This window comes from Phaethon lepturus, unplaced genomic scaffold (assembly GCF_000687285.1).
Source record: "Phaethon lepturus isolate BGI_N335 unplaced genomic scaffold, ASM68728v1 scaffold13019, whole genome shotgun sequence".
Lineage (NCBI taxonomy): Eukaryota > Metazoa > Chordata > Aves > Phaethontiformes > Phaethontidae > Phaethon > Phaethon lepturus.
This window is the reverse complement of record NW_010564210.1, coordinates 1,112-26,057: the sequence shown is the minus strand read 5'-3', so window position 1 is coordinate 26,057 and position 24,946 is coordinate 1,112. Positions and strand designations below refer to the sequence as shown.

At 51.5% G+C, this 24,946-nt stretch overlaps 1 protein-coding gene across 1 annotated transcript; it reads right to left on the bottom strand.

The window, feature by feature from the left end:
- Positions 1 to 701: 701 nt before the first annotated feature.
- On the bottom strand, positions 702 to 23,471 carry LOC104626784 (2-oxoglutarate dehydrogenase, mitochondrial-like; the record flags this gene model as incomplete). Its single annotated transcript, XM_010294805.1, has 8 exons — positions 23,216 to 23,471; positions 16,288 to 16,476; positions 11,951 to 12,053; positions 4,374 to 4,489; positions 2,979 to 3,133; positions 2,399 to 2,545; positions 1,829 to 1,919; positions 702 to 881 (listed from the first exon to the last, which is right to left on the bottom strand). Coding segments are annotated over exons 1-8 (1,203 nt in total), but the record flags the coding sequence as incomplete, so codon positions are not given.
- Positions 23,472 to 24,946: the final 1,475 nt, after the last annotated feature.

The window sequence follows — 24,946 nt, the reverse complement described above, 5'->3', positions numbered from 1 at the left end:
TCCTTTCCAACCTTAGTGATTCTGTGACATTATCTTGCTACCGTACCCAGGCACTGGTTGAGAACACTGCGGGTCAGACGAGGACAAAGTTTGTCTTATTTATATCAAGCTCTTGGGGTGTAGAAGGAAGGGAAGCACTTTTGATCTCACCCTTCCACTTTTTGGTGTTGGAGACAGGTCTGCAATGAATCAGACTGCAAATAAACCGCCCCTCCAGCCCCTTCCCCACCTGCTCTCGCACCAGGATGTGGAGAGCTGCCACCTGCTGCCAGCTCCAGCTTTCCCAGCCCCACGACTGGTTATCCCTGGTCATGTTGAGATTCTTCAGCTTAAGGGTCCTACTGCTGAGCCCTCCAAGCTGTGAATCCCAGGTTGGCTTTCGGAAATGCCCTTCATTTGCCTGCTTTCCAAGCAGGGGTTTGGGCATCTGTGGCTCCCTGTGGCCTGGCTGAGCTGGTTTTTCGGAGATGGAGGAAGCAGCAATGGGAGCCTGGGGTGGGTGAGCCCCTACCAAAGTTATCCACAAAGACAGCCAGGGAAGGATGGGGGAGCAAAGTCAGGGTGATAGCAGAGTGACAGCAGGGCGAAGGGGTAGGGCAAACCAAAAACATCTCGGTTTCTTCGCTTTCCCACCAGCCTGCCTCCCACCAAACCCCATCCAGCCCAGGCCACTTCAGTGCAAGCATCTCAGCACCACTCACCTTCTTCCCTTCTGTGTCCCCACAGTAAAACTGCTCTGCTTTAGTCTTGCCTTGAACAACAGGATCAGCTGCCTCCAAGTGAGAAGGATTTGCCACCAAGGAAAGGGTGATGTTCCGGTCAGTGACACGGTTAATCCGCCGGTGGTACATTCCCAGGTGGTACTTCACGTCACCGGAGCCCTGATGGAGGGGAGAGGAGAGTAACCCCCACGAACGTGAGTGGTGTTTGGGGCACGGAAGGAGACCTGAGGCAGGGCAGCGCTGACCCCAGGGGCTGGAAAAAAAGGGCGTTTTCTGGAGGCACTGGCAGAAAGCAGCAGGCATTCACTTTAGGAGCTGACCTGGCACTCAGCAAAGCAAAAGTAGCCTGTTCCAGGTGCCAAACGGCCAACAAACATCAGACATGCGTCAAACCCCTCTAGGTAAGGTTGTAGGTGCAGGGGAAGAACCAAGTGTGGCGGGTTTGGAAAACAGGTAACACTCGCACAAGCTCTGCCCACACTGTGGCAGTACAGCTGTCCCTGGCACTGCTCACAATACGCTGCAGTTCCCAGTCAGGGCACCTCAACACCCCAGGCTGCTGCTTTCTCACCTCAAAACCCCACCTGAAGAGCACAGAAGGATAAAGCCAGCCCAACTTCCAAAAGCCAAATCATGCTGGCTTATGATGCTGGAAGCACGAGTGCATTGCAGCGACAGAGCCTGCGGCACAAGCGATTTGAGCCTTGGGGCATTTGGAGGTGCTTTAGGACCCTGTATGGGGACATGGGGCTTCTGCAAGGGTACGAACTAACCTCTGCCCCGGCTGCCTTCCCCTCACCTTGTCGCTCACTCCAAGGCTGCTTTACACCATGGAGAGCTGCTGACCGCCCAGCCTGCGCTGGAGACACTGGCAGCAGCCAGGGCACAGGTCACCCCTAGGACAGGCAAGGACAGACCAGCACTGGCACCAACACGAAGGCTTCAGTCGCACAGGTGTGCATGCAACATGGAAATCCTTGCGATGCCAACACGACCAAGTGATGCCACAAGCGGTGGCACAATCCAGCTCTTTCTGCACAGCCATAGCCTCTGGGGACCACACAGGGACAGGCAACAGCAACCTGCTATGAGCAGAGGAGATTCACCTCATCAGCAGCTTCCAGCTTGGAGTCGAACTGGCAGAAGATCTGCTCCAGCTCTTTCCTGATCACATTGGCAAGAACATTCAGGCGTCCCCTGCAAAAGCAAGACTGTTGTTGGCAACCAGCAGTGCCAGCCTGGCATCGAGTGCAGATAGTGACCTGCCATCCCCTCCATCATGCAGAGGTGGTTCAACAAGCCCACACCTCCCGCAATGGCTGTAGGGTCAGCTGGGGAAGCGGCTCTGCAGTTTCACCCGAGGAGACTGCAGACCCCTCAGCATGGGGATGGATCTGCTGCCATCACATCTTGACAGCTGCCCCAGAATCCTGCTCTGAGATTCCAGCTCTGCCACTCGAGCCACCACCCCTCTCCAGATGAATTTACAGAAGAGCTGAAGCTGAAAACACTGTGATGAGCAGAGAGCAGCCAAGGACTGAGGTCTCCAGCTAAGGTTCACCATCAGCCAAGACCAGTTAGGTGATGGCAGAAACCAGTGTGCCTTCCAGTACCAAACCCCGGCAGCACCCCCTCCTCCATGCCTTAAGCACCGCTGCGGAGACAAGCAGGGTTACCTGTGGGGCATCCCCATGATAACATAATCCACGCCCTTCTCACTCGACTTATCAATAATGGTCTTTAAGGCTGGGATCAGCACTTCACAGCCCTCCAGACCAAAACGCTTCTCCGAAGACCATTTCCGATGGAGGAACTCCTCAAACCTGGAGGCAAAGGGAGACAGGGATCAGTGCCAGGGCTACTGAGGGCAGAAACCAGAGAAAGGATGGGGATTGCACTGAGGGAGTCACGGCACACAGTGATGCTTAAGCAGGCATCACGCAGCAACCCGACAGCCTTCCCGGTCACCCCAGTCTCCTCTTGCAGAGCCCAGCTAGCTGCTCCCCCACCCTGACACTGTGCTGCACTTAAACCTTATTTTTAGACCTTTTCTTTCAGGATCATCCATGTTTTTGGGCTCTTTGCCAGCACCTGAGCCTGCCAGCCTGCTGGTGTCGCCCTGTTGATTAAGCCAGCCGTGACAGATGACGTCAAGATGTGACTCAGGTGGTGATCGTGTCACTCCAGCTGGGAGCAAACCACCCAGTGCAGCAAGGGAAGATAAGGGGAAAGTGAAGACCCCCCCCCTCAAGGTACCTGGTAGAGCGGACCAGCCTGGCCAGCAGTGTGCGTTTCTCTTCATTGGTGAACTGCATGATGCCCGGGGTCTCAAACTTCTGCCGGATCCACTGGCACTGCTCCAGGTCGTTGATGAACATGAACTCCACGCCGATGTGCTGGCAGTATGCCATCTGCCCCGACAGGAGAAGGGCCGTGAAACAACAGCCAGGGCTTTAGCACCTCCTCACCCCCCGCAGACAGGCACAGCATCGTATCAGTCCACAGGGCCAGGGGATCTTTCACTCGCCTCTTTAACCTTTCAGCAAGACACAGAGCCCTCCTGCACCAGCAGAGACACAAACCCTCCTGCCCTGGCAGCCGCATGGCACTGCCTGAACACTGGCAAGCGCTGCCTGAACACGGGCAAGCGCTGCCTGAACATGGGCAAGCGCTGCCTGCAGTGGCAGCGGGACCCATGAGCAGTGCCCAGCAGCCAGCCCCATGCCAGCCCCGTTTTGGCAGCCTGGTTTGAGCTGCCTTCCCGAGAAAGGCGACAGTGCAGGGGATGTCCCCAGATGCTGTGGGGCAGCTTGGACCCTGCACATGACCCAGCATCAAAATGTTTAATTCCCTTTCCCCAAGGGGCCTAGGACCAGACACTCCAGTCCTTTACATCCACCTCAGAGATGAGATTTTCCCTCTCAGTGGTATCAGCTCTGATCAGGTCCACAACCCACTTCATATGGCGGGGGCAGAATCAGCAAAACAACCTCCCCCACAAATAAGGAGCCCATTCTTGCAGCTTATCTAAGATCTTGATAGAGCTTTGCTTCTCCCAAGGTCAACTTGTCTTGGCAAAGACCACTGAGCAAGCCTGCAGCTTGCCTGGGAGCCGTCTGTGCTCTCAGACCCAAGGGAGCAGGGTATGAAATTTGGCAGGAAAGGGGAACTGGCTGCAAGAGCTGGAAGCCCCAGCCCCAGGTTGGAGTTGCTCCTGCACCAAGACCTTCCAAGAGGCCACCATGCAGAGTAGCAGCACAATGCAGTGCATGGAGCCGGGTATCGCCTGCCTCCAGCCCACTCCTGTGCTCTCCCAGCACTGTTTGCTACTTTAAACTGGAAAACATAGCTGCAGAGGTTTCAAAAAATGCAGTATTTAGTTGCCTGGGGTTTGCGCCACCTTTGGTAGACCAAACGCGTTGCCCCAGCACAGCATGAAGCTGGAGGTGGTCAGAGATAAGCAGGTAACACAGGGCAGCTGCTACAAGCGGGGCAAGTGCCAAGGAGCAGCTCCCAACCTGAAAAGCTTAAAATCCACAGGTTGGCCCAGGCTGTGGGCAGCATCAGGGCCCAGGACCTTCAAAAAGCAACTGCTCTGCCCCCGCCCTGGGCTGCAAGCAGGTCTTGCACAGCCCTCCCTGCCCTCCTCACCTCCAGCCGACGGATGATTTCCCGGAGTGGAAGAGCTGATTCATTTCCACCAATGAAAGTGGTCGTGGGCAAGTGGAAGACTTTGTCGAGGTCAGATTCATCCAGCCCATAAAAGCCTGCAGGATTTTTCAGGGGTGGGACAAGCGAAAGCAAGAGAGAGAAGGAAGGAAGGAAGGAAGGAAGGAAGGAGGGAAGGAAGGAAGGAGGGAAGGAAGGAAGGAAGGAAGGAAGGAAGGGGGGGACACCGTCACGCAGGGACCGGGTGTGTTTGGGAGAGGTGGGGAAGGGACAAAAAAAAAGCAGCATAAAACCAAAAATAAGCATGAAGGAGGTTTATATGGATAAAAACCAAGCCATAATTAAACAAAAGGACATTAAGCACAGAACAACAAGGATATTACAAAAAGTAATGCAGGAAACGAAACACAAAGCAATATGTATACACATGTAAATTGGTAATTAAAATCCAGGGTAAGAGTCAGGAAGTTTATAGCCCCAACAACACAAAAAATGCACCACAAATTATGAAAGGGGAGAGAAAAAGAAACAGAGGAAGTGAGGAGCCACCAAGCACAACGGAGGTGTTGCCACATGGTGGGAATTAAAAATGAAGAGTCAACACAGAGAAGGAAACGGTTAAAACAGACAAACCCCAAAGAGAGAGAGAAAAAGAAGCAAGAGAAAACAGCATCAGGGCTCTGCGATGGACTCTCCTGAATAGCTCAGCCCGGGAGCAGGGCAGCCGGCCAGCCCCTCAGGGTTTTGCTGTCCAGGTACCCTCTCACCCCAATTAACAGCCTTTCAATTAGGGGTTTAGCCTAGCTCTGCCCAGCAAACCCCCTCCTTCTTGGTGCTGGCACCTCATGGTTTGTAGGTGGCTCCTACTTATGGCACGCAGGGCTGCGGGGAGCTGGGCTGTGCCTGGAGAAGGTGCCAAGCAGGGCTCAGAGCCGATCATTGGGTTTTAGAGCTGCAGGTGAACCCCCCACCGCCATGTGCTGCTGTTACAGCATCGGCAGGTCCCTGCCAGGGCCCACAGCAGCTCCACGGTACCCCAAAGCCATTGCAAGGTGCCTCAGCGCCCGCTGAAGCTCATTAATTTCTTTGGGGAAACCGAGGCATGGAGGAGGGACAATGAACTCGCTGAACTGACGCAGTAAGGCAGAAGCAGAGCCAGGAACCGGACTGGGGAGTCCCAAGACCCTTTTGAAGTAGGAACTTGGCTGGAAGTCGGGCGGACAAGCAGAGCTGCCCACTGCTGGCCCAGAGCCCTAACACCTCCCTTGGGCCCCTGTTTGTCCCTCCCAAACTCACAACATCATAACCAGGTTTCAAGGTGTTTTCTAAGCCAAGGAAGGAGCCACGGAGGAGACAGAGTACCACTGCTCCTCCCAGCTCGCTCCAAACCAGCCTAGTGCCCCAGCTTGGGTCTCTTTTAGGGAGGGTATGGGGGGATGCCACCCCCTAAATGCTGCAGGGTGGCATAACCCACCTTCTTCTGAGCAAAGGGAGGCAAAAATTGTCCCCTCCAGGGCTGGCCCCCCTAGAATTTAATCTTAAAGAAGTCTATCCCTCGCTCACTGGTCAGGAGTGGAGGATGAGCTAGAGACGGGGCTGGCCACAGCTCGCCTCTGCAGCCTTGAGGATGGTGCTTGCCAGAGGCTGGGAACACCCACAAGCTCAGAGCGGAGGTTTTCCTGGTTGCCAATGCCATCCATCCCCTCCTCTGCCCACATCACCCTCCTGGATGCTGCTAGTCGCTGGGGAAGGAATTAAGCCAGACCCCAGGAGCTCAGCTCTCAAGCCGTGCCTCGGAACACCTGAACCACAGCTGGCAGGAGCTGAGGGTTTGGCCCAGTGTTTCCAGGACTCCTCTGTGGTTCCTGTCCAAACATCAGTCCTGGAGAGAGGCGGCATTAGTACAGAGCATCCCAGTTAAACTGCTGGCTAGAGGTTTCCAGGAAGCCTTGGTAATTTGCTGTGGCTCCCAGCCCCGCAGCACAGGGCTTCAGCTTGCTCTGCCACACCAGTTTGAAGACTCAGGCACACTTCAGGGGTATCAGCAGTTTTGAGGGCTCTAAGCCTCTCTGCTTCTGCTTTGCTGCAGCCTGCCAGCTTTTTTGACAGTGCTGAGTATTTATAGGCAGCAACACCATCAGATGGGCGAAAAGGCTAGGGATGAGCTGCCAAATTTTCACTGGGACAAAACCAGGGCAGAGTCAGGAGAAGACACCTGGGATTTTTAGGAGACTTGAACCAATCGGGGAGATTGAGGCCTCGTAAAACGAATGTCCACAACAAAATGTGTACTCTAGCAAGCTAGGCATGCAAACACACAGTATGGAAAAGGTCAGCAAGGCTCTAAATTGGGGATCTCTACAGGTGAAGCATCAGTAACCAAGCACCTACATTGAGGCTTTTAGTGGGACAAATTAAAAATTAAGATGTTACAAAACTCAAGAGTGGTGCAAGATAGGAGGGAACCACTTTACCAGCCTGGTTCGTGCCCAGAATAACCTATTCAAAGAGAGTCCTGCACTCCAGAGGGTTAAAGGCTCATTAATTGCATACCTCCTACTGTTAACACTCTCAGCCGCTCCTTGAACACTGCAAGATCTGGGGTGGGCAGGGACAGGGGGTGCAGAAAAGGAGAAGATAGAGACACGCAGTCAAAGTTAGTAAAAAAACCAAAACCTGAAACCGTGAAAACTAGTCATGGAAAGCACAAGTCAAAAAAATACAGTATTTAAAATACAGTTAAAAACCATCAGAGGCAAAAAGGTTCGGATGGAGGATGACTACGCACTAGGCAGAAAAGAAATCCCGGTAGAAAGTCTGGTGAGAGGAGAGAGGAGCAGGGAGGGGAATGCGGGGCATCAGACACTGGGGAGCAGTTGAGCTGCATGGTTTGAGGTCTCCTCTCGTGTGCACACCTTGGACGGGAGAGCAAGACTGCCCGGTACAGCGTCTTCACCTGCTACGACCCAAAGGCATCTTCCCGTCAAGCTGCATCAAAGGCAGTGTTATCCTTTGCAGAGGAGGGAGCTGCCTCCCACCAACATCTGCTCCCCAAGGGTTTTGCTCAGCTCATTGCTACTGGGAGGATTTCAAGGTCACCCTGAAGGAGGCACCACTGCTGCCTACACACAGGCAGGAGGGGGATCGGGGTGTTAACGAGCAGGCCGTTAATGAGGAAGACCACGGCACACACAATGCCGTCACTTCTCGAGCATGCTCAGCACAGGCGGGAGTGACGGATGCAGGCAGGGCTGCTGGAGCAGTGGGCAGTATGTGTCACCAGAGCTGTACTCCCCAGCTAGGTTCGGTGACCTGAGTGCCTCAGTCTCACCCGGGTTACAAGAAAGGCTTTGGAAACACTTCTTTTGGTCAGCGGGGAAAAAATCATATGCTTAGGTGATGTGTTTGGTTAGCAAGGTCTGAAACTGGGGAAAGGGGAGGTGGCAGCACTCCCAGCCCATCACCCTGCAGGGGCTCGCCTGGCTCTTCCCTAGCTGGAGGAAAATTTCTGTAAATCCCGCTGGGCAAGAGGCAGGAGAAGCTGCCTTACACAGAGAGACAGACAGACATATGGACACTCAGACACACACCGCCTTCCATGCACCACCTGGATTTCAGTGTGCTAAGGTATTATTTCCTTGGACAGGTCACATCAAGTTCCTGCAGTCATCTTGTCCTTGTTTTACACCACTTACCATGCCAGATCAGCTGCAGTAGAAGACAAGGATGAGATTACTTTGTTTTTCAAGAAGACAAGACAAGAGGAAGAGGAATTTGGTGACTCCAGCCCCACTGCTCCCTCAGACCGAGTACCCCCAGGCAGGCTTTCTCCCCCTTACATTTTCTCCAAAGCTCACACTGCTTAATCCAAAGAGGCCTTCCAAACCAGACAGAAACCAGTTGCTAAACAAAAAGCAACTGAGAGGAAAGATCAATTTCCAAGATTAACCATGCAACTTCTTTGAATTATGGCACTGCCTGGCCACTGTTTAAGCTGTTGGCAGCAGAGCTCACACCACAAAAGATGACGTTTAAGGACTTCATTGCTCAGAAAGAGGAAACAAGATTGTTTCCAAGTTTCAAAACACTCCTATTATTAACTGCTCTGTCAAGTGTTAAGAAATACTCTTCCAAAGCAAAAAAAGCCAGCAGGATCTGCTTAGAAATTGGCTTTCTCAGCCACAAACAGGTGACACTCAATTGTAGGCTCAGACAGAGCTCTGCCCAAGCTCTGCACCAGCACTGCTCTCCTCCCCTTTCACTGAGCATTGTTGGCAAGCTATGTTCACCAAGTTGTATTTTAAGACCCACCAGATGAGGCCTTCCAGGACAAGGATACCAGGGGAAAGTCTACCCTTACCCCAGTCATAAATAATACTTACAGCAAAATAATAAACCCTCCTTTGATTAGACACAGCCATTTGAGTCTGGGGTCCTACCATGGGACACAAACCCAGCGTGAGCTAGCAGCGGATACCAGCATAGCTTGTTCCCAGGACTCGTTATTTCCTATGAATTCATGGATTCCTGGTAATTAAATCAACACCAGGAACCACAATGGCAGATATCTTAGTATGAAAGCCACAAAGAAACAGAAATTAAACTTAACGCCTGGCACAGACACAGAGATTGTGGGCTGAGATTCTCTTCCAGCCGATGCCTACAGACCAGACATGCCTGAACACTTTGCATCAGTGCGAGCCGGGCTGGGTCACACTGTTGGGCTCATGATTGCTCACCCTGGGGGAGCAGGAAAAATGGAGCTCATCCCGCTTTACCCAGATTCTGTTATAGCTGTGACGATGCTGTCACAGCAGTTCTGCAGTTGGGGCTCCAGGGGAGGACCTGTTCTTGGACCACTTTGGGCTCTTGGACTCTTATTCCTCTGAAGCAAGGATGCTGCTGGAGCACACCTGGCTTCAGAAGAACCACATAGTCAGAGCAGAAGAAAAGCCATCTAAACTGACTTTCCTCATTGAAGCAGCCCAGGGAGTTCAATGTCCACGTGGAAACCATAAGGAGCAGTGTCCGTCAAGGGTCCACACTGGGACGAATACAATTTAATATCTTCATCAATGGCATGGATAGTGGGATCAAGGGCACCCTCAGACAGGTTGCACGTGACACCAAGCTGAGTGGTGCAGTTGGTAATGCTGGAGGGAAGGGATGCCATCCAGAGGACAGATTGGAGGAGCGGGCCCCTGTGAAGTTCATGAAGGTCAACAAGTTGAAGTGCAAGGTTCAGGGTAATCCCCAGTCCCAGCACAGACTGGGGGCTGGATGGATGGATGGCTGGAGAGCAGCCCTGCAGAGAAGGACTTGTGGATGCTGCTGGGTAACAAATGAGACATGAGACATCAATGTGCACTCGCAGCCCAGAAAGCCAAGCATCTCCTGGGCTGCATACAAAGAAGCGTGACCAGCAGGTCTACTGCTGGCTCCCCCTCTATTCTCCTGACAACCCACCTGGAGCACTACATCCAGCTCTGGGGTCCCCAGTGCAAGAAAGACATGGACCTGTTGGAGTGGGTTCAAAGGAGGCCACAGAAATCATCCCAGGGCTGGAACACCTCTGCTGTGCAGAAAGGCTGAGAGAGTTGGAGTTTTTCAGCCTGGAGAAGAGAAGGCCCCAGGGAGCCCTTCCTGTGGCCTTTCAGTATATAAAAGGGGCTTATGAGAAGGACAGAGAGAGACCTTTTACCAGGGTCTGTAGTGACAGGAGAAGAGGCAATGGTTTTAAACTAAAAGAGGGTAGGTTTAGATTGCACATAAGGAAGGGGAATTTTTATGCTGTGGGTAGCTGAGACACTGGCCCAGGTTGCCCAGAGAAGTTGTGGATGTCCCATCATTGGAAACATTCAAGGCCAAATTGGATGGGGCTCTGAGCAACCTGATCTTGTTGAAGATGTCCCTGCCCATGGCAAGGGGGCTGGACTAGAAGATCTTCGAAGGTCCCTTCCAACCCAAACCACTCTGTGAGTCTAATGACTTACTGGGCAGCACGGTAACTCTGCTCCCTACACCCGGCTCCCTTTTCTCATGAAGGAGAGCAGTCACTGCAACCACTTCCAGCCAGCCAGCTCTGGCTTTCATGCAGACCCTGCTGTCCTCTCAAAAGGAAAACATGTAGCAGGCACAGGGCTTCAGGGCTCTCCTCTACTGCTCTGCTTCAGAAGGACCATAGTGCCCACAGCAGAGGCCAAAAACCCTGAGCTAGAAAAGGCTTTCCATCAACCTTTCCTCTCCCCCGCCATTGGGAGTGGCTTCAAAGTCACCTATAAAAGTCTCCCTGCTCCCCTTGCAGTGCCAACTACAAGTACTTGTGTCCCCTCCTGCACCTGGGCTCATGGCGATCATCTCCCCACCTCTTCCCATCAAAACCTCCCAGGCACAGGGCTTGCTCCAACCCAGAGCTGGCTGGCTCCCAAGGCACAGCCAGGGCTTGGTCCTCTGGACAAGCACGTCAGAAGTCCAGACCTCAGGATGAAGCAGCTTCCTCACCATCCAGTGAACTGAGACAACCAAAACTTAACCCTTCCCTACCACTCCCAGTACACGTAATCTTGTATGAAGGTCCAGCAGGTCCAGGGCTGCTGCCCCTGCACTGGCAGCCGAACAAGGAATCAAGATGGTTTACATGCACCATACGCTCTGATCAGCTGTTTCAGTTGTGCAAGGTTAGTAATCATTACTGCTGCTCTACTCTAAGTTAGAAGCATGCCTCTCGAGTGCTCGTATTGCCAGGGTAATGACCCTCGGAAAGCACCAGCAAGGTGAAAGAGCTCAGTGCTGCAACCTTGTTCTAGCTAGAAGAATGGCAGCGCACTACAGTGATCAAATCTACAGCATGTTGAGAGGTGCCAAGCTTAAGCACTTTCAGATTAGGATTTCAAGTTCTAGGCACCACACACGCTTCTGTGCAACACTCATGCATCTTTCGTTCGAAGACATTGGGATTTCCACTTCTCTACTTGGATGGGAACACATCCCAAAGCTTCCTTGTTATGATCACCAGCAGGGACTCATAGCTCAGTCTTGGAAAAAGGGGACAATTAAGGGATTTACAGATGCTGCAGCAAGCTGGGAGCAAAGGAGGGCAGGGCATTGTTGCAGGGGGGCACCAAGAGGTGCTTCTCAGCCCTGCAGAGGTGAAACTAGCCCATTCCTCCCAGCTCTCAGGGCCCCCAAGAGCAGCAGAAGGAGCTAAGGGAACAGACCTCCAGCTCTCACCAACACAAAACCCCTCTTTTTTGCAATTCCAGAAGATGCAATTGCCTCCACCCCTGGATGAGCAAGTTCAATGACATAATTAATTGGCAGTGGATGGAGGAGAAACATGAGCTGAGCAATAGGGTTTTGGCACAAGACCCATTCATCATGCCAGTCGGAGGGGGGCAGAACTGCTCCTCAGCAGCCAGTCAACTATAAATTTAGAGTGATCATTACTAAGGAAACTTAAGACCTTTCCCCCCCTTACTGGTGAAGCAATCTACCTACAAAGCTGTGAAAGAGAGAAGAGCTCAAGCAATGCAGCACTAACTGCTCTCATAAGCCCTCACCCAGTTTGTCTGTGGATGTGATAATATCGGCTGGAAGGGAGGAGTCCAGATCTGCATCCAAGATGCCCAGTGGGTCGAGCTGTGCTACATGATGCCCTCGAATCTATGAAATGGGCCAGGAATGGAAAGGAGAACAGGTACCAAGAGAGAGAGAGGAGAGGGAGAAAAACAAAAGAGGGGAGGGGTAAAAAAGTTAAATTACATTAGAATTAATTTGCAGAGTAATTCTCACCGACGTTTGGAGAAACAGTTACTGGTGCATCATCAAAATTTACACAACTAATGCCGAGAGGATCAAGCTTTGCAATGTGATGACCCCTGACCTGGAAGCAACAACACATATTAGTCATTAAAACAAGTTAATTAAGAGACATTTCTTTAAAAAAACAACACAAAAACAAGTTTCATAGTTTCACCCTTTACATTTTCTGCAGAGCCATCCCAATTTCTGGCTGCAACTAAATGCTGGAGAAGTTGCATTTACCTTCAGCTACAGCATGTAGGTGTGAGCCCTACCAGCTGCAAGGACCGCTCTGCTCTGCCTGAAGCCAGGCTTCAGGGGGGCAGGCAGGGGGAAGGTGATCTCCTTCACAGTGGGGACCTTCCAGAATTGAGGTCTGAGGGTCTCCCACCACTTGCTGATGCCCAACCCAAGCACCTCCTCTCTACAGCTGCAGTAACTCCACACCAACGGTTTTCTCCTAAGCATCAGAGCAAATGAAGACACAAGTTTTCAGATTTTGGCAGATCTAGGTGCTCTCTTGCCAACATGGCAGAGAAAACAAGCATCACCACCAGCAGCAATAACTCCTGAAAGGCAGAGGAATGTGTCTGAGGAACATCTGCCGGGCTGTGCTATTCGAGTCAGCAGCTCACAGTATCCTTTTGGAGAGAGAGGCCTACAGGACTTGGAGCTCTCTTCTGGGAGGGGGCAAGTACGGAAATACCAAAGAGCTTTGGGACCAAGAGAGCTTTGACAGCTCCCAGTGGTCACAGTCAGGCCAGGAGTCACCACGCTGGGTTTGAATCTGCATTGGGAGTCACAGAGAATAACAAGAGGTAATGTGGAGTTATGCTTTTTACTTTCACGGGAGGAGGTTCCCACAGATGGACCCAGCACATCTTGCTGGGCAAACTCAATTCATATCAGCGGCCAGCGCTCTCCAATTGGCAAGCCACGGTTTATTTCTTGACAGCTCCTGCTCTTGAAGCTTCAGGATCAGTTACACTGGGAATGGGGCAGGAAACAACACTGCCACGGTAACAGGGTGCAGTGCCTTCTTTACGCTGCAAAAACAATACTCCCAGTCATAAAATCTGTTAACAGTTAGAAAAATTACTCATATACAAGGCGATTATTAAACCTCTTGTACAAACCAGACTTACTGATCTGACCTTATTTACTAGAACAGTATTCCTACTCAGAGTATCTCAAGGGGATTTTTAGGAAAGGATTTTTGTGGTTTTGCTAGCCAAAGAGCCTGAAATCAACTATTGACGTTAAGGCAAACTGCTAAGAAAGCACTGATCCCCCCGTCCATGCTTTCTACAGGGCCAGATTACAACGTGCCCCGGAGCACTGCTGGCCACACGGAAAGCTCTTCTTCTGGGCCAGCTTTGTCTGGGAACTATTTGTTGTCTGTCTTGCAACAAAGCACAGGGGGCTGGCCCATCACTTAGCACTCAGCAAGGGCACAAGCTCACCACACTCTTCCCTAGAACCAGGATGCTCTCACCAGGACCGGGAGGTCACTTTGTCCAGCAAACAGCTTTGAGCTGGGGGTGCCCAGTGGCTTTGAGATCAACTCAGCAGTTTGCAGGTACACAGCAATTCCTTGAATCGGTGTGGGAGCAAAGAAAAGGTCTTTCCCCCCACAGAAGTCATACTGCATCACATGTGCAGAATAACAAGCAACCCAACCAAGAAGCCCCCAACCCAAAACAAGACCACAGCAGATATTTGCAGGAAGAATCACGCTCGCAGGCCCTGATTCTGAAAGGGCACTTCAACCACCCAGACATCTTCTGGCAAAGAGTCACAGCAAACTGTAAGCAGTCCAGGAAACTACTGGACTGCATTGAGGACAACTTCCTAGCAGACATGATGGAGAGCCCAACCAGAGGAGAGGCACTGCTGGACCTGTTGCCCACTAATGCAGAACTGATCGGAAAGGTCAAGACTGGAGGTAGCCCAGACAGCCAACCGTATCCTGGGCAGGGCATCCCAAGCAGCGTGGCCAGCAGGGCGAGGGAGGGGATTCTGCCCCTCTAATCCATTCTCCTGAGACCCTACCTGCAGTACTGCATCCAGCTTTGGAGCCCTCAGCACAGGAAAGACACGGACCTGTTGGAGCAGGGCCAGAGGCAGCCATGAAAATAACCAGCGGGCTGGAACAGCTCTGCTGTGAGGCCAGGCTGAGGGAGATGGGGGTGTTCAGCCTGGAGGAGAGAAGGCTCCAGGGAGACCCTATTGCAGCTGCCAGTGCTGAAAGGGGCTTAGGAGAAAGATGGGGACAAATGTTTTAGCAGGGCCTGTTGCAGTAAGACATGGGGTAATGGTTTTAAACTGGAAGAGGGTAGATTTAGACTAGACATAAGGAAAAAATTTTTCACGATGAGGGTGGTGAAGTGTGGCCCAGGTTGCCCAGAGAGGTGATAGATGGCCCACCCCGAAAACATTCAAGGTCAGGTTGGACGGGGCTCTAAGCAACATGCTCTAGTTGAAGATGTCCCTGCGCACTGCAGGGGGGTGGACTAGATGGCCTTTAAAGGTCCCTTCCAACCCAAACTATTCTGTGATTCAAAAATAAATAAATACTTGGAGATGCAACCACGGCTATAATTAAGAAATCATCACTGATGCTGCATCAGAGCAGGGTGACTGCTCACCTATAATTACAGGGACAATCCAGTTGGATCCAATTAAGAAATTAATTGCCTGGTGTTCTAAGTAGGTTAACTATCACAGGCAGGGTTTCCTCTTGCCTTCATAGTCTTTCATACCTCCATAAACTGTGCTGAACTTCCCCACCTGGACACCTTCACTGCAGCTACAGCCCTACAGTGACACTGGAGTAGGAAGGGAGGTGGATTTTTCACTGCAGACAGCTTGGAAAACTACATCCCTTGGAATCACCTCCCAGTGCTGCCATTCTGAGACCGACGAAGTGACAGGAATGCAGAAGAGGTTGAGGATTTTGTGTTCAAATCGCTGCTGCCTCCAACTACACATCAGCCACTATTTGTTTGAACTTGGTGTCTGCCCACTTGGTCCACCAGTGAGAGCTGCATGGCCTTTAGAAACGCTCACCAGGATCCACCTGAGCTGCAGCTAGCTGGCCAGGTGGTCACCTCCCATGAAATCAGCCACAAGGGAGGACACAGGTCCTCACAAACACATCGCACCTTCCATTTCTTAAAGAAAAGCAGGGCAGTGCCCCAGTGTTGACGTCGGCACCTCGGCTGTGGAGGCAGGCAGGGCAGGGGCACTTCCTTCAAGCCAGAAAGCAGGGCCAAGGCTGGGCAGCCCTTTGGACTTGCCCAGTGCTGCAGTCCTTGTCAATGTGGCCTTGTCCATCGGATTTTCCCCGTACCTGAGCAGGAACCCGATTTGCAGTGCGTGCTTCTTTGCCGGAATAGGTAAGACGACCATGGTTACACCTCCACAGCAGCTGCATTTGTTAGCTTCTCACCACAGCCCCAATTAAAGCCCGCACACTTGACAAACCAGAGTGCAACCAAAGGTGAAAGGATGACACAGATGTAGAAACACATTTAAATGTTCTCTCAAGTTAAAATATTGGCTCACCGTCCCCTAGCTAGAGGATGTTTTCTTCCTTGTTTCTTGTGACAGGCTGATTTTGGCAGCATCGGTCTGAGTTGCAGCCCAGCTGCACCACAGCCCTCTTCCCAGTCACTAATCGCAAGAAAATATTTACTGAACTTTTATTTTAGAACCTCAAGAAGTTCTCTCAGTGACATGGGGGAAGTGGAATGGGTGTCCCACACCACTGCTGAGTGTGGCAAGAGCCCACAGCACAGGAGCATCATTGCAGAAGCCAGCAAACTACCCTGTGTGGAGAACTCCCTGTCCCTGCCACCGTGATTACTCTGGGTGACAATAGCTTTAATCTTCCTATTGTCCAGCAGAGCATCAGCTGAGCTTCCGCCCCAACAGATCAGCAGCTCCTGTTAAAAATCAGGCAGCCCAGTACGCATCCTACACGCTCTCCATGCAAAACGCATGCATCAACCACACTAACCCCAGCCCACCTCGGTCACTACATGCCCTTCTACAGAGGACACACTCCTTCTTGGTGCAAAGCCTGTCTCCTTACCTGATATGCCCTGATGAGAGATTGGACTGCGAGATGGTCCTCCACCAGCTTATCTACATTGGGTTGCGCTTGAACCAGGAACTGGGCTTGGGAGAGTGTGGAAATGCTGGTACTCAGTGGAGGGGGGCTTTGGTAAGCGGTGCCTGGAGCAGCTCCAGCATTGGCGTTGCGGAAGAAGATGTCCCATGACTAGGAAAAGGGAAAGAAGACAGGTGACAGGGTCATTACCTGCACCCCAAACACCTCCTCACTCAAGGTTACTGGGGTCTCAGGTCTATTGCCACAGCAGGGAGTAAAATCCCCCAAGGGCAGACATGCCTCCTCCCCTGCACCCCAGCTCCACGCAGCCACTGCTGAAGGCACCTACCTGCCTTGGACAGGAAAGCACTAAAGCTCTCCCACTATTCCCATTATCCCATTTCTCATCCATCTGGATTGTTTCTTTTGGCATGAGACCATCCCTGGAGCCCAGCCTCCCTCAGCAGCAGCACTCAGGACAGGACACGACACCCCTTGGCCGGCTCAGCTCTCGAAACTGCTACTCTGAGCAACAAGCCCCAGCCTGGTCTTCAGGCTCTTGTTTCCTTGCCCTCTAAATACTCACAATAATTTCTGGAAAATATTTTTTACCCTGTAATCAAATACACCTCTTCCTCTTTTCTGTGGTCTAAACAGCTGGAAACCCAAGTCGCAGCGTAACCTGTTGCTGTCCAGCTCTCAACCAGCAATGGCTTTTTACTTCTTCTGTCCCCTCTCCAATTTTTCCCCATCCTTTTAGCGATGCCAACACCAGTGCTATGCACATATTCCTGTGCCAGCTCTCCTGTGCCCTTAGTAGGGCAGATATCACTGCTGCTCCTGTACCCCCCTGCAGATGGACATTTCTAGGTGTTAAGAAAACAAAGCAAACCCCCCCAAAAAAAATCCCTCGACAGACTTGGTGTAACTTTGTGGTACTTATCCAGCACTGCCTGAAGAGCCTAGAAGTGTCCCAGGCCAAACCCAAATTAATGCTTGAAGATGCATCAATGGATCTGGGGAAGGGGAGAGACCAACAGAAAAAAGCCCAAGCCACATCTCCCATCATGTTCTCGCCCCTGCCCGCTTCCCACGTGCCACTGAGCAATAGCAAAGCACGAGGGCAAGGCGGAGCAGCATCTGCGGGCAGCATCAGCACCCTGCATGTCCCTGAACCTCGTGTCTGCAGAGAGCACCAAACGCAACCTCGGTGATGCACAGATGGGCAAAGTGCTGTCCAGGCAACCCCAGCGTGTTTAAACCAAGTTGAAGAGTCTTCAGAGCAGCTCTAGTGGCAGCTTGGGGCAGAAAAAGCAGCTTTTGCACCCAGGTGGGACCTGACCTTTTCCAGAGGAGCACCAGCTCTCCCCCTTCCCTGGAGTTCCTCTGGCTGCAGCGCCCATCACAAGCCCTGGGAAGTTATTTCCAGCCTGGATTTACCCAGACGTCCCATCACACGACTGCGCAAAGTGATTAAATTTAGAAACAGGTCACACTGAAGGAACATAAATAAAATCTGGAACAATTTGGCACCATAACTAATAAACAGTAGCTCCGCCAAAGGAAAAAAAAAACCACCAAACACAGAAAACACCCAATCCTGTTCTGACTGCTCTCTGCTAAAGCAGATTTTGGTAGGAAAAGAAGGAGAGCTGCTTTTTGTACGATCCTTACTCCTGACAACTGGTGAGAGCAGCCCAAGCTCCATCACTTCCCCAGGCTCACACATGCCCCAGAAGCCATTGGCTCCTGCGAGCAGGAGGGACGAGCACCCTGGCATGGGCTCCATGCCCGTGGGATGGGGAGGAACCTGGCTGGCCACTTTGCTCAGTGGTTTAAGGTTTTTTAATGTACTGGAAAATAAAGACAGGCAAGAGAAAGGGAGCATCTGCTAGCCCAGCAAGTGGGCTGGCAGTGGTGCTGGGGGGACAGGGACAGAGCCAGGAGGAAGAGGTGTCGCCTTCATGACCTCTTCCCTTCTGACATTCAACAATATTTATCTCTTGGAGATGCGATTTCCTTCTGTTCTGAAGGAAAAAGTTCATTTTAAGCTTTCCAAACAAGGTGCGGTACTGGCTCGGTCAGCTCAGGCACTTTCTCTAAGTGCTTTATTGCCCAACGTAATTACAGAGTATTTCCAGCTACTGACTGCAGGCTTTGCCCCCAGTGATGGCTGTGGCCCTGATAAGAGCTATAAAAACATCAGCTTGGATGTTGCTTATACGGTTTCGAATTTGAGGGTATTCAAGGGCCACCCCAGGGGTTTCTGGTGACCCACAGAGGTGTCTTTGGAGCTCACGTATCCTGTGGTTGAGGCTGAACAACCCCATCAGCCTTATCCTGCTATATCATGGGAAGGAGGACTTTGCCTTAATCCAGTACTTGCCAAAGGTAACACCAGTAATAAAGCTTATTGGGTTATTCCCCTCCGATCTGCCCAGTGCCCACAGCAGCCCTGTGAGCACTCCTCCGGCTCTTATGCCCTAGATATATATACATATATAGGGTAAGGGGGGTGTGTGTGTATATATATATAGGCTATAAGAGAGCTCAGTTTCACCTCATTTTTATGAGGAGAGCTCAAAGCCAGTATCTCCCCACTCCTAAGTGCGCAGGCAGCCCCCATGCCTTGGCATTCTAAACACCCTCAACCCCAGGTCCCTGCTGTGACTGTCCCATGGCCACGCATCCCACCACAGGCGCAGCACAAGGCACCAGCCCAGACCAGCTTTCCTGCCACCCCTGTGTGCCACTGCTCACACGCCAGCAAAGCAGGACAGGAGAGCCAGGTGACTGCAGCGAGCCTGGACAGTTCAGGCTTTAGAGGGATTTTGAGCTCAGCTCTGAGCAGAGCTCACTGCAGGCATCTCTACTGAGAACAGCCCCAAAAACAACTCACCAAGTGGAACTAGCACCTTTCACTTTATCAGACTCTGTTCTCGAAGAAGGCTGTGAGTCCCAGCCTCCACCACAGAGCCAACTGAGAGGTCAGGTACACACAGCAAGGGAAGAGGGGAGACATCTCCCATCTGCTGCGGGGCACCTCAGGTTGGGCTGGGGCTGCTCCAGGCTGGGAGGGGCACAAGGGAGACACAGCCTTTACCTCCAGCTCAGGCCGCGTCCCTGCTCCTTTTCCTGCCGCAGACTCCAGGGGACAGAAAGTGACAACCAGACCTGCTCAGCAAGGCTGGCAAGCCAGGCAGCACCTCCTGCTTTAGCAGGAGGAGGTATATCCAGACCTTAAGGCTGGAAGAAGAGGAGCCCAAATCAAATTTATGGCAGGTAACCTTTGCTGAGAGTAGGGGTCAAGCAGCAATCAATCGGTTTGTGCTCTGCACATCACCTTGTCCCTTATCAACATAAACAAGGACTTTCAATTCTCCAGGGCGCTCGCTTTTGAAGATGGGGGGGATGAAACCCAAACATTTCAAACTCTCAAGTGAGACTTCTCACAAATTCAGCCTGGGCCCCTATTTGCGAGTACAACTGCAAAGGATGCAGCAAAGGCACCTCCCAGGGCCAGGCGTGGGGGTCTGGCCTCACTGAAGACTGCAGGCTCCTGCCATCAAGCCAGTGAAGCTGGGGTTACATGGCATAGTCTACACGTGCTGTGGTCACAAAGCCACTTTCAACATAAAAATCAAAACACTGGCATACTAAGAAGTCCATGTTAAAGACTGTTTGATGTCTACACATACAGGGAGAGCTGTATCCCTTTACACCAGTTCAACCTAAACACAGAGGCTGCTGTTGAGGAAAGCTAAACTTGCCACAGATGTATGACTCTGGATATCATCTACCTCCAGTCAAAGGTCTCTAACCACCTGCCCTGAAGCAAGTTGCTCGGGGTCCTTGGGGAGATGGCGTGGGCTATGCCGAGCCTTGCCAGCAGCCAGCGCCGTACCCGAGCTGGCAAAGAGCTGCTCAGCCCCACAGGGCAGGAGAAGGATGTCCCCGCTCCCACAGGAAGTGGTCCCACAAGTGACCAGCACTGACCACATGGCAGCCCACCAGCACCAACACCCCACACCCTCGCCTCCTCTTTCCCCAGCTCTGCTCTTATTTGCTCATCAGACTCAGAAATTGAAGTTCAGCTGAAGGACTGCACAGAAAAACGCCTAAAATAGCTTTTTTTTTAAAAAAACCTTCCCTACTCTAAACAAACACTTAAGTATTTTCTGCAGTTTAAACCACCACTTTTTGCACAGAGGAAGTGAATTCATTTTGCTCAGCAGGACGGTCATGCCAGCTGGAGTTCTCATAGGTTTTGGCAACAACAGCAAAGAAACCCCAGCTCTTCCCTCGCTGAAGGTCTCACCCTCACCAGCAAAAAGCAGCACAACAAGGCGCAGCTGGTCTCTGCTCTGTGCAGGGAACAGATAAGCCTCAGCCAGGTCCGTGTGACAGCCCGGCTGTTTCAGAGAACTCCACCCTCAGATCTGACCCTACATCTAATGGGATGGAGACCAACTGTTATCAGGGACGGGGGTGGCACACTCCACTGCTCCTTCACCGTTGTACCAGGGAGGACGAAGGCTGACAGGAATGGCTCACGAGGCGTGACCAGGGTGGCTGCAACCCTGATCCCACCACAGCAGCTTGGTGTCCCAGCAGGGATGGGGTGAGCCATGAAAAAGTGTGGAGAGGAGAAAGGGGCAAAGCTAAAAGCTGGGAAGGGATCTTGGTAAAGGGGTCACTGGAATGAGGTGGGATCCACCCACGATAGACGAGACAAGTATTGAGGGCCAAGTGCATCCAGAAGCAACAGCAACGTCCACATCAAACCTCAGGTCTCAACCTCACCAGAAGTTTTGGGACTTGGAGTTGAATTTCACGGGATCAGAGAATGGTTTGGGTTGGAAGGGACCTTCAAAGATCATCTAGTCCAAATGCCCTGACCCACTCTGCTTTCTGCCGAGCAGGACACTAGCTTTATTTTGTTTAAAAAGCAGTCCACAGGACTTGCTTTTTACACTACTAGTGTTAGGTCTGCTTCCTGGCAGGAAGTCATTTCACACTGATTTTCCTGCTGTCACAAACCATTCCCAGCTGCACTGCAGGCAGAATCGTGTATCAACTTCTGCACTGCTCTCTAAGCACTCAGAAGTACTTCAAGGGACATTGATTTCCAGGGGTGACACTTGCAATTCTTCACCATAAACATCGGACTGGGGCCCTGGAGAGGTGGTGGGAGTTTCACCCTTGTAGGTGCTCAAAAGTTGACCGCACGAGGCCCTAAGTGACCTGGTCTAGCTGTGAAGCTAGATGCAACCTCCAAGCTGGGTGCCACTCCCAAGCTGGCCACACCGGGGCAGAGGCTCAAGAGGCTGCTTCCAACCTAAATTCTCCCCCAATTTCTTTAGCCAAGCATGTATGAGGACTCCTGTACAGCACTGCATGCATTGCCTACCCTATAGACAACCTGATGGAAGCTACAGGGGATACATTAAAGAGGAGACAAGACCAGAAGAGATCCAGACGTCTGGCCTCAGGACCCAAAGACACTTCCCAGCCAGCTGCCCCCATTAGTCTTGATGTTTACTCTCACATCTCCTCAGCGCAACATTCAAGGCTGAGCAGGGGCTATACATCAAAGAGACGGTATCAAACTGTGAAGACTCTTTGCCAAAGACACAACTGTGCCTGTCACTGGGACAAGCATGGTGTAACCCTTACTTGTAAATTAGACTACAGCATTTAGATTCGTGGCTTTTAATTCAATATCCTGCCTCTGAAGGACTGGGTTGCACCATGTGTGTATGCTTGGGTAGCTTTCAAGTCACCATTTGACAAAGGGTACAAACTAAACCAACATACTTTGTGCTGAGTCTGTATTGCTTGGCTCAGCCACCCATTTGCCTCGAAAGAGGCATAAAGTCAACACTGTTTGTGAAAATCCAGCTTTGATCCTACCTTAAGGCCTTTACAGTACCCTACAGGCTATACGTTTTGGGTGTGCGGGATTGGTGCCATCGAAAACACACTCAACGCTGATGCGAGTGTTGGGGCATGAGATTCCTTATTCACCCTTGACTGCTCATTTAACCATCGCATCCTGGTTTGCAGATTGCTCATGTGCTACTGAATAAAGAAAATCTATGCTCTACATCAGGACATGTATGAAATTGGGAAATGCTGAGACTTAGTCTCTAGAGGAACATTTATCTCGTGAAACACTGAGGATGGGGAAAAATGCAGTCAGGTTTCAGAAATCCTCTTCCCAGCTGCGTCCTCACCAGCTGGACTGTACAGTAAAGAGCCATCCTTCTCCTCACTGGAAGAGCTTCAGTAATTCAGACCGAGACAGATCTCTGCACACACTGCCCACGGCTGGGTTGCCTTCTCAGTTTCAAGTTTAGGAGCAGCTGGTGCCACCAGACCCAGTTCCCCTCCCCAGGCTGCAATCAGCAGCCTGGCTTTATGCACACAAGCTCAAAGTCAAGCTTAGCTACAGCCCATCTACCCTGACATGTAACACCACCTGTGCCTGAAGCAAAAAGGAAACCCGTCAAGCTGTGGAGAATACCCTCCCTGCCTGTCCCCCATCCTCCACTCCAGAACAAACCCTCCCAATGAGCCATCAGAGATGGAAAAAATAAAGCACTGGGAGCTCATTAAAGGTCGATTCCCAGGAGAAGGTATTCCTTGTATCCGTTTGCGATCCAGGACGCTGCCTGTGTCCCACAAGCCCATGACGCTCCCTCTTGAAAAGAGAAACTCCTCTTGGCTCTTGCTCGAGGAATCACTGATGTTTCTTTTGGGCAAAGCGAGGCAGAAGGACCATCCACAACCATCTGGGCCGTCCAGCTGAATTCAAATCCTCCTTGAGACACGTGCACTTACCTGAAACCCCTGCTCAGACACACAGAGAGAGAAGCAAAGGCAATATCCTGGCGAGGTTGCTCCTTACCTTATGTACACTTTTGGGATTTTCCAGCCAAGCATAATACATTTCCTCCACATAGTTTGAACTAGTCCCACTCAAAAAAGGCTCAGCAGCCACTGGTGCGCTGTAGCACCTGATCTGTTGAAACGTCCTGGGTGCTGCCAGCCTGTGTTGGGAAATTGTCTTTACAGTCTGTGAGGCCGTCAACGGCCTCAGCTTTGCCACACAAGTCCTTAAGTTAAGCATGTTTGTCTTGTCACCTCACGCAAGTTCCTGCTGGGAGAGAAAGGAAAACTGGGTTAGAAATTATTGCAGGAGAGCGCAGAGCAGACATCACCACCCCCCTCCATCCCCCAACAGCCCCAATCTCAGAGAACTGAGCTTTGGACCAGTTTTTAAATTCGGATTAATCCATCCACCCCATCCCACAGCTGAGTACCCAACGTCTGGGAAACACACTTTTTGCTGAAGACACTTGCTGCAGCCGGGTCTGCCTCCCCCATCCCCGCCAGCATGGCACCATCACAACGGTGAAAAGCAGATCTGCTCGGTGGGGTACCCAACGCCAGCCTCAAACAAGCCACTGCACATCAAAGCCACCCGCACCTTTTTATATCAGCACCTTCGTACAAAATAAGGCATGTTTGATGGTGAAACACAGTCCAGTTTAAGAGTATAAGGTATCGGGTTCCCCCAGTGCTTTCCTCTTTAGTTCCTAGCCAACAACATCAACTCATTTTCCAATAATAAATCCATAAAGTATTCTTTCACATCTTTAGATTTTTTGATTCTTGCTCCAAGAATCTTCTTTTTGTTTGTTTTAAACAGCAAAATCCTCTCTATGAAACTGATTCCAGCAGGATCTGGACACTTTGGCCCTTCAACCTCCCATTTGCAGCGATGCAGCCGGTCATACAAGTTTAAAGAAAAGCACTTTAAAGCACCGTGCCCAGAAGGGTGCTGGAAAGAATTTGTTACCAGCTGGATCTTAACACTGAATATCACATTTTCCTTCATATCGAGCTGATTGAGTCTAGCAGGGCACGCTCCTCCAGGTCTGCACAAGCCATAGGAGGACAACTCTTGTCATGCCAACGCAGCATGGAAGCTTTTTCCATCAATCTCTCTCCCAGGTAGAAGGTCTTGGCTTCAATTTTTGCTGCGTTACTCACCCCACGACCACTCTGCTTGGCCAAGGTTTTCTTCTCGCTGGTTTGTGTTACGTGCCGCAGGATGGGGCATCATCATCTATGGGGATGACCCCTCGCAAAGTATAGAGGTATGGTGGTGCAAAGCACTTGAGATGTGGGCTCCAGGACAGACCACTTCATTGCTTCTCCTTAAAGGCTCAGACCCAAGGATGCCAACACAGTTGAAAGTCCCAGACAGAGGCTCTCCCCTGCCCAGAGAACCCAGAAAAGCAACCAGTAGCCAGTGTGGAACCTCTCACGGGTCCCCCAGCAATCTCCACCTTGAAGCTCCTGGTGGGACACAGGTCTGCATGTCCAGGGAGGCCTGGGGTTAACCACACTCCTTGTTACACACATTCGACCAATAGCCACAGCCCAAGGGAAAGTGCTTGAGCAAGATCATGTCAGGGGAAACGCTGGCACTTGGAGCCAGCTCTTCTTGGAGCTGCCCTTTCCACCCAGCTCCTCCCGCAAGAGGCAGGACCCAAGGCTGGAGGTGACCCAACTGGCCAGTTTCCATATCCCCGACCAGTTTAACAAGCGGCAGCCCAATGTCAAAGCACCT